Below are 10,494 nucleotides of genomic sequence, written 5' to 3'. Positions count from 1 at the left end.
GCGAGAGAGAGGAAAAATAGTACAGATATAGAGGGACGTGGGCAGACCGCCAGCTTGAAAACAGATACACGCAAAATGATATTTAACATCAGCAGCTTCCATACAGCTCCGCGGTTTGTGTTTATCAATTCGGATTGGACCAATTAGAGACTAGTGGAAATGAAATTTAATAGAAGATTGCAATTATAAAATTCATCCTAATAGTGAACAATACGGTCAGACCAGATGTAATAGCGCCGCATTTTATTTTGCAAATGTAGGGAATATTTACATGTTTTAAAACGCTGCGGGGGGAGGGGAAATGATATGGTGACGTTAAAAACTGGTGACATGCGCTGCTATTATTCGGAAACATATGATAATCTAAAGATGTTCCCAAGCCCACAGTCACACGATCCTCGCCGGTATTTTCCCTGGTTCTGCCCATGTTTCCTTAATGACTCAGTGCTACGTGGGAGGATGCCTTTGATCTGAGTTAACGTCAGGAGGAGGGCTGGGCAAAGAGATGCAGAAATGAATAAAAAGCCATCTGGGCATGTTGCAACATATCCCAAGAAAACAGCCTAGCACAGATTGGAGGAGAGGGAAGAGAGAGAGAGAGAGAGGGAGAGAGAGAGAGAGCAATGAACTAGAAAGAGCCATCATCCCAAGTTCTTAGCACAGCTAACATTTAGACTGAAAGGGGAGTCTGGGTCAAACAGCATGCCTGAAATGAATGGTCAAACCATCCTAAAGGAAGGGTTGTTGGAGAAAAGGAGCGACGGCTTGCTGCAGTTGTGGAAAAGGAAAAACTGCGTCCTGACAGATGAGGGGCTGTGCATCTACGAGCCGAAGACAAGTCGGTCGAAATGCAAGGTGCTGCCCTTCGACAACATGAAGACGGTGGATTGCGTGGAGAGGAAAGGCAGATATGTCTACTTCACCATCGTGATGGCCGATAGCAAGGAAATTGACTTCAGGTGCCTGGAAGACACGACGTGGAATGCGGAGATCACCCTGGGGATGGTGCAGTTTAAAAACCGCCAGGCGATCCAGTCGGTGAAATCCAGACAGTTGGCGCACATCTGCACGCCAACAGCCATCAGTACAATGTCTTGATCCAAAGACACGGAGGTGAGTTTTGTTGGGTGGCCCGAAAGCGTCCCTTACTTCCTCGCATCACCAAGACTTGCTGTGTTTCCCACGAAAACCGGCACTTTGTTTAAATGAATGAAAACACAATGATCGCGGCTATAAATGGTCAGTGAACTTGATCAACAGGCGACCGTCGCGCCCGCTTGTTCCTGACAAGTGCTTCTTTCGCCATTCTTATCATTGAGCAACTTATTCAGACAAGAAGCTTACGATTGTACCAATTTATTGCATAAATATGGAAGAGTCGGGATTTAGTCAGTAATAAGAAACACTGTATTTCGTTACTTGAGGGTGGGGGCAATAATCGCATCAAGTTTCATTTCACTCATTGTGAAACCCGATTTTTAATAAGAGGGTGCCATTCCAATAATGCGAGTCCAATAGTTAGGCATAATAAAAGATTGCCGCTTTGGGCAATTGATACCAATGAAAGCCAGAAAACGGTAAATTCCACAAAACTAGAACCCTGACTTAAGGAAATATTAAAACTATTTATAAACAACTCAGTCAGAATCATTTGAATTGACTGTAAGCATCATATTTCTGAAACCACTCATATTGGGAAAGATTTTTATTTAATGGACCATCATGAGTACCAGCTTTCTAAAGTACTGACGGGAACCACTGTTAAAGGCAGGTTCACACTTTCCTTACCTCTCATAGTTTGCTGGTACAAGAGCAACACTGATCTCAAATACCATCACACGGGAAAGAAAAAAAAATTCCAGTGTATATTGCCAATAATAACAAAAAATAACATTTACACAGCACAGTTATTGCTGAAAAAAGAAATTTTGTCAAAGCTTTTTGTTTTGCACTCATTAGGACAATTGCACGATGAATGCAAGACAAGAAGGTTTGACAAAAATGTCATTTTTCAGCAATACTCCAGTTCTGCACTACCAGATGACTAACAGCATAGTTAATGTAATAAAACATTTCAAGGCACTTAACAAGAGCGATATTATTGAAAACATTTTTGACACTCAGCCATAAAAGGAGATATCAGGACAGACGACTAAAGATTTGATCAAAGCTTTCAGGATCATCTTAAAAAGCGGAGAGTGAAAGAGAGATAAGAAGGTTTACGGTGGGGTAATTCAGAGCTTAAGGGCCAAAGACAGCATGGCCACGAGTGGTGGAGTGACTACAATCGTGGATGTACAAGAGTCTTGAATAGGAGAAGCACAGAGATCTCAAAGGCTTGTAGTGAGAGAGGCTACAGAGTCAGAGAGGAGCAAGGCCATGGAGAGGTTTGGAAACAGGGATGACAATTTTAAAATTGAGGTCAGGCAGGCAACTAGTGAAACCAAAGCAGAAAATTCTGGAAAAGCTCAGCAAGTCTAACAGCATCAGTGGAGAGAAAAACAGAGTTAATGTTTTGAGTCCATATGACTTCTTCAGAGCTCTGAAGAAGAGTCATTTGGACTCAAAGTGTTAACTCTGTTTCTCTCTCCACTGATGCTGTTAGACCTGCTGAGTTTTTCCAGCATTTTCTGTTTTTGTTTCAGATTTCCAGCATCTGCAGTATTTTGCTTTTATCTTAAGGAATTAGTGAAGTTCAGCAAGCCCAGGGATGATTGGGGAATAAGTTTTGGAATGAATTAACTTCTGGGTCACAGAGGTTTGGATGAGCACTGGTTGATATAGAGTGGAAGATGGGAGGCCGGCCAGAAAAGCATTGAAATATTAGGAGCAACAATAGCATTCATGAGAGTTTCAGCAGAGGATGAGGCAGGGGGTTGAAGTTGAGGCTTGTTATGGAGGTGGAAGGAAGTAGTCTTGGTGATGGTACTGATGTACGGTTGGAATCTCATCTTGGGGTTAAACAAAACATCAAGATTGTGAATGTTCTTGTTAAGTTTAAAATTGTTGGAGAGATCTAGTTTAGTGTTAATGTCAATGGATTAGTAAACCAGAGGCCTAGGCTAATGCCCTGGGGCTACTGGTTCAAAGTCTATCATGGGACCTGGAGAAATTTAAATTCAACAAATAAAATCAAGAATTGAAAGCTAGGTAGAATGTTCCTCTCGTTGAGGGTAGGGGGGTGGGGGTTGTACATGGGCGGGCACAGACCTGATTGGTGCCCCCGATCGGGTCTGTGCCGCCATTTTACTTCGGTGGGCCAATTAAAGCCCACCCAGCATGCCTGGAAGTGCTGAACGCTCCCTGTGCAGGCGGGTTCCCTGAGTTGGGGCCTGCGCTCTTCCACACATGCGCTCAAAAGAGCGCAAAAATCTCCCTGAGACAGAGAACTGACTGAGGGAGATTAGTTTAAGTTTTAAAACTTTTAATAAAGAAAAGAAAATGAAGACATGCCCTTTCATGCGACAGTGGCACATGAGCTGGGACATGCCAATCAACTTTAATGAAAACATTTATTTAATTTATAAATCCTTCATGAAACCTCATCCCGCCCGTGCGTGGGCTCTTCCATTCCCCGCCAACCTTAAGGTTGGATGGGCAGCTTTCTCAATAGGCTTAATTAGTTCATTAATGGCCTTAACAGGCCTTTGACATTTTGGCGGGCACGCAGCTGACTTGGCTGCGCGTCGGCCAAACTGAAAATCTAAATGACGTGCGGTGACGTCGGGACACATGCCCGACATCGTCCCATGCCATTTTACACCTCGGTGAGCGGGCCCCAGCCCCACTCACCGAGCCGAAGATTCAGCCCCTAGTCTCAGTCCTGAAACTCTCATTGACTGTGATAAAAACCCATCTGGTTCACCTATATCCTTTAAGGAAGGAAATCTGCCATTCTTACATGGTCTGACTTACATCTGACTCTAGATCCACAGCAATGTGGTTGTTGCTTGCCCTCTGCAAATGGCTGGTCAAGCCACTCAGTTCAAAGGCAATTAGGGATGGGCAACAAATGCTGGCTTTGTCAGCGACATCCACATCCCGCGAAAGAGTAAATTTAAAACATGTTGCCAAGCATAGGAATGCTGGACAGGAACCAAGTTTGTGACAGGGATCAAAAACAGCGGCTTCAGTTGGAGGGTATTTCTGCTCCATTCAAAATTGGGTGTTATGCAATTGATTGCAATGCTACTTTTTTTGGTTTGGATAATATTCATACTCACCTTGGCTGCAATCTAATGTGTCCTGGCATCACCTGAAACTCCTAATTAGATCGCAATGTTTTAAATAATCCTTGCTCCCAATATTTCATATTTAAATAAAGTAACAACTAATTGAGTAACCAATACTGAGAAATTGCCTTATATCATTAGCTACTAGTGGTGTTCCTATTTTCAATTGTTTATGCAATGGTATAATAAGATTTTATACTTCAAAAGATGCTTGCTTTATACTTGTGCCATGCAGTATTACGAACAAACAGGTTAACCGTTTATTCATTTTGTTGTTGTTTGTGGAACCGTGATGTGCAGAATGTAGCTGCTGTGTTAGCTTACAAATACAATTCATTGGCTATTAAGTGCACTGGGGCATCGTAAGGATGTGACATGTGCCATATACATTTAGACGTTTATTTAATCTACTGATATAAGCTTCCTCTGCTTTTCAAACAAAGATGTTAAATTAGTTATAAGAACAAGCTAACATTTTAAATAAAATATTGAATAGATGAATTTTATACCATCACACTAATATCACATTGGATGAATTCAAGATATCCATTTATTTTAATATTTAGGAGAATAGTGATAAAAAACACAATTCAAAACCATTCCTTAAAGCAGTAAACACTATAACTTATGCAATGCTTCATACTCTCTCTGGATCCTACTTTTGAGGCCATTAAATCACATGAATAAAGCTTGGAACAAATTGTGCACTTTGCATAGTGTGATAGGCATGCAGAATCCCATATCCTGTTGTTGTTGGCTCAATTTTCATCAATTTCACATATTAGCAAAAGCAAAATGCTACTGATTCAGGAAACCTGAAACATAAAACACTGAAAACGCTGGAAATAGCAGATCTGGCAGCAGCTGTAGAGAGAGAAGGAGCATTTATGTTTCAGGCTGATGAACTTTCATCAGAACTGATCACTAATTTAGACACATCTTTTAGACACATTTTGAAAGGCTTTTTTCCAACAGATGAAGGTAATTAGTAATTTTGCTGTCTAAGAGTTCATGGAAATCCATTATGAAGAGTCTAATTTAGTTATATATATTGAAATTACTTTGCAATATATGTATAGGGTTACAGGTACACTTTTATCTGTCATATTTAGGGTATTACTTAAACAGACCTAGAAGATAGGAGTGTAGTGTGTTGAAGCTTTGTTACTAAAAGCCAAGGAGCAGCTCATGTTTAACTGAGAATAGACTGAATGTTCACCTGTTCTAATGTTTTAGGTTCGTCTCAAGACATTGTGTCATTTTGCACAATTGTTCCATTGTGGCATCAGCCCTTCTGTATCTCATCCAAGTGGATATTCCCTAACATGTGAGGAGACAATCAAACTTTTTACAGTTAAAGAGACCAGTGCTAGGACCATTGAATGCCAATGCATGAGTCTTGTAGCTTCCTGGTGGTCAGCCAAAACAAGCCTGGCACATTTATTTTGCAGCCAGCCACATTAGGCCTGGTGTACCAGAGTGCAGTATGAGCCTCAAGAATATAAAAGCTGCCATCGCCTTCAAGTTGTTCATGTGTGCTATGTGAGCTATTATAGTCAAACCTGATTCTATCCTGATTAAATATCAATGACAAAAGGTAAACCAACCCCCTTTGTCCATTAGGTTTGAATAAGGGGACCCCAGGTGTAACTTGCACACATGCAGCTGGAGCCAAATTATTCTAGGACAAAATAGCTTTTATTTTAAACAGGAAGCCACCAGTTCTCCATCATTTAATTTTAGACAGATTGCATTATTGCAAGATAATGTCTCTGATGTTGTGTACAATAGCTTCTTTAGCACTTAAATCAATCAGATAACACAATATTAAATTAGTATCAACTGGTTTCTTTGTCAGCTGTTGTTGGGATACACACCCACAGTTATCCTGCAATACTGTTTCGAGTCCCTCCCTGTAATTATGTGCTATTGACGTTGTTTGTCATAATAGCCTTTAGTCATATTGTACTTTTACATTAATAGAAAGGACCTTGGAGGACTTCTTCATTGAAACTTATTATCTGGTGTTTAGGATGGTCAGCTTCATTGGGATCTGAATAATGTCAACCATGATGGTATGTCTTCAGCTTCTGAGCTGGAAGCGGATTGCTTTGAATGTGGCTGAACATGGAAACAGATTGGCAAAATTAACATCATAATTATATTTCCCAGCATGAGTCATATTCAATTTTCATTAATCTGTATTGTGCATGATGTCAGTAAATAATGTGTGTGTAGATGGGAGGCTGCAGAATGTCTTCCATAAACTTGTCACTATTTTTCTTGTGGCCTAGGTTCTTGAAAGTTTGCTGGTGCACCAAGCCATACTTCTTCAGTCTGACTACTTTTGCTACCTAAACAAAAAAACAATTTGTTTCAGATTAGGGAGTAAAATATTATGATTCATCAGGAACAAATTTGCCACTTCTGAGACTTAGGTGTAAATCCAGGCTGGACAGTTTATCCCTTTTTTGTAGTGGAAATGTGTATACGATCATTTGCAATCTCTGCTTGAAAGTTGCCAGATAGTGTGGAGCAAGTATTGAGTTTGTGGTATAAATCTTTACTTGTGCAGTACCAATGGCAAAAAACCCTAATGTAAGCAAGTTACCACCTGACATAGCAAAAACATTTGTACTATTTGGCAATCACAGTAGACCTGCATTTCTTTCATTATCTTTGATATTCCAGAACTTGATGCTCTTTAGTGTATCCAACAATATCTAACACACAGGCCTGAAGTTTCAGATGGCAACGTTTCTTTAAGAATTTCAAATGAAATAGGTTTTGGTTCAATTCCCCAAATGTAGTCTATAGCAATGGAATTTCCTTGCAATCCATTGTAAACCATAGACTATTAAACCTGCAATGACTGTGTACAAAGCAGCAAAATACTCTTATGTAAACATAATTTAGGATTGGTTCCATTTGACTAGAATAGCCAAAATCTCTAGAGTTGTTACCAGAAGGATAAACATTTTATCTATTAAAGAAAATGAGCCTACAAACTCCTATTGATGCTACTGGGATGAAGGCTTCATGTATTTGTTAAATAGTTTATGGTTTATTATCTTTGAGGCATTTAGTTATGTTAAAATAAACAAGTTAACACCTATGTTAAAATATGGAACAATGAATGTCAAATGAATATAGATTCACCTACAAATTTTGACGACAATAATTTTTAGATTAATAAGAGTGCACTGTTGTATAAAATAAGATTCCAAGTACATCATTAAAGTTAAATTCATAACTAACTAATTTCAATCTTTTATTGTCTATACCTCAATCAGAGGTGCCATTCAACTTTAAAGGAGCTGCAATATTGATACAATTTCAACAAGTCAGCTTTGAATTGCCCACCAGTAACAAAACTGTCACTATGGTTCAGTTGGAGCCTTATTGAGACTGGGAGTGAAGTGTACAATTCGGGAGATGTAGATCAATCAATGTAACTAGCCTTTCTGAACGTGATCAGAGGATGGCTGCTGCTGTCTCTGGGTGACAAATGGGGATGAAGGGGGAGGGAATTCCATTTCCTGAATTATCATTGATTATCCTGATATCAAGCATTCAAAAACACATTCAAAGTAATGTTACCTGATAGATTTATTTACATAAAAGCAAAAAACTGCGGTTGCTGGAAATCCAAAACAAAAATAAAAATGCCTGGAAAAACTCAGCAGGTCTGACAGCTTCTGCGGAGAGGAACACAGTTAATGTTTTGAGTCTGGATGACTCTTCAACAGAACTGAAAGATTTATTTACATGTTGTCTTGCCCATTACACATCTGATGTGACCAGAACACAATGTCTGCCAGCAAAACATTGATGTAAGCTTTACTGATCAAGGGGTCTTGCCTCATTATTGTTTGCATACAGTGAAATCTAAACATGCTAATATGATTATGCTTCCTTTTTGTGTTTTAATCTGAATCATTTCTGAACTTAATACATTAATAAGTTAATACAAACTAAATTGGTCAAAACAATACAGTGCTGACATCGAGATAAGTATACAAAAGTGTCATCCTTTACAAGTAATGTGTTACTAGATTTTCATCTCATGCTTAATAATGGAAGCATTGATAGTTAATATTTAACCATGATTATGCATGTGCTCAATGTTTTTTTAAAATTTCTATCCTACTGAACTTAATCGGACTTCACTGTACTTACATCAATATTTATTAGCTCAAATTGATACCACGGAATAGTTGAATGTAGGTCATTGAGAAGACAAGAAGAAGCCTCACCTGAGATTTGTTGACATAAAACAAGCAGTTAGGGTAATCCCGACCTGCTGCCAATGTAGTCTTGCTAATAATGAACATGATTTACAGAGACGGCTCCAACATTACAGCATAACCCTGATTAGCCGACTTACTTTCACCACAAACCAGGCCATGTGCTAGTAGTGTAGCCTCAAAAATTTATCACTTTGGAAGTATAAGATGCATGTTCTTTACCAAAATGAGGTATTGGAAATTATAACCCAACCTGATCCTTGCTTTGGCATCTCAAGTTTGTTTTTAATTCTTACATGGAATGTGGGCAAGGCTAACATTGGTTGGTTGCCCATCCTTAATTGCTTTTACTAGGCCATTTCAGAGGGCAGTTAAGAATCAGCCATATTGCTGTGGAGTCACAATTAGGCCAGGCCAGGTAAGGTTAGCAGATTTCCTTCCCTAAAGGAGGGTTGTAAAAACTGCATGGGTTTTTACAACAACCAATGATAGTTGTCATGGTCGCTATTACTGAAAGCATCTTTCAATTCCAGGTTTAATGAATTGAATTTAGCAGCTGTGATAGAATTATGAACCTATATCCTCAGAGGATTATTGTGGGCTTTTGGCTAACTAGCCTCATGATGTTACCACCACACCACCAGCTCACCTAAAGATACTATGATATATAAGACACAGTGTGTCTGATCTGGGGATGTAAGTTATGTGTTACAGTATAAGTCAAAACAAATAACCTTGTATTTTATTGAATTTGGTGCTTGAATGTGTGCTGATCATTTTTAGAACAAATTCCCTTTTTTGTTTGAGTAGATTGGTTTAAGCAGCCACAGCAATGAAGGCACTACAATTGGTCTTAGGTTGGCAAAGGAAAAATTACCTCAAGTTTGCACTCCCAACACTATCAAGTGACACCCTGACATCTACAAGTGTGGGATTTAGGCAAGAACAGGATCAGACTCAGCTACAATGTCCTCCCATGACTAAATGGACTGCAACTGCTTACCATTGAAGCATGCACATTAATTATTACATGCTGAGTTATTTAAGGATGTATCAGTGCATATCGAGCCATATTCTAATAATGAGCCAATGGCTACAGGAAGAATAGGAAGGGAAGAAAACTGGTGAGGAGAAAAATATTTGTAATCTCCTTGTTTAATGGAGTGTGACACTTTTCATGGTTACATTGAGCTCTTCTGTTCCAACATTTGTTTATTTGTCTTTAGATTCTAATATAAATTACATCCAAATTTTTCCTCTTTACTCTCATAAATTTTGTTTGATGTCCAACTTATATTTTATAACATAATTCTTTTGTCCCTAGGTATCATTGATATGCAAAAGCAATGAACAAATCTTGACCTGCAACCAAACAATGCTGAATGGGACAGGATTAATTTTGTGTCTGCATCCATCGCAAGAATACACATCAATTCAACCAAATGACAATCATGACTTGAAATGGATGTATTTTCATGAGAAGGACTGTATTATAATAATCTAGAGACCAGATTCATTATTCACAATATGCTTCTCAGTCTTAATTTTTCTATTCTTATTTATTAAATGACCAATACTCACTGTAGGAATGACTTCATGAAAGTCATGCATAATGCATTGTAAATTACTGATGCCTACTTTATTTATTGAGATATATTGTCTTTTCAATGCTTGACATTGTGGTTTTACTCTGCCAAATGGGAAACCTTGTAATCTGTATGAAGATTGTTTTTGTCTGTTAACCTGTAAATAAAAATAATGATGAACATGAACTGAAACTATTTTCAATTTGCTAGCACAAAGCATCATACAGTACTGCACCAAGAGGACTTTATAAATTAAGATGTGGGGCCAAGGTCAATATTATAGGGCACTAACAAGATTAAAGAGAGTAGAAGAGAAGACAAGATGGAGCAATAAGTAATTGCTCTGTGATGTAGGATTTGGTTGTTCAAAGCTTCAAAAAGTGAAGTAGATAACAAACCTTTTGCAACAGAAAGCACTTCATAGCAACG

General features: G+C 38.7%; 1 protein-coding gene across 1 annotated transcript; it reads left to right on the top strand.

Annotated features, from left to right (window-relative positions):
* Positions 1-296: 296 nt before the first annotated feature.
* Positions 297-10,251, top strand: LOC121282258 (pleckstrin homology-like domain family A member 2). Its single transcript, XM_041195880.1, has 2 exons — positions 297-1,113; positions 9,804-10,251. Exon 1 carries the CDS (start codon positions 703-705, stop codon positions 1,096-1,098), a length of 396 nt encoding a protein of 131 aa, XP_041051814.1. The 5' UTR covers positions 297-702; the 3' UTR covers positions 1,099-1,113; positions 9,804-10,251.
* The last annotated feature ends 243 nt before the right edge of the window (positions 10,252-10,494 follow it).

The sequence above is a fragment of the Carcharodon carcharias genome, chromosome 9 (genome assembly GCF_017639515.1).
Source record: "Carcharodon carcharias isolate sCarCar2 chromosome 9, sCarCar2.pri, whole genome shotgun sequence".
NCBI lineage: Eukaryota > Metazoa > Chordata > Chondrichthyes > Lamniformes > Lamnidae > Carcharodon > Carcharodon carcharias.
The sequence above is the reverse complement of the archived record's forward strand: the minus strand, read 5'-3'. Positions and strand labels throughout refer to the sequence as shown.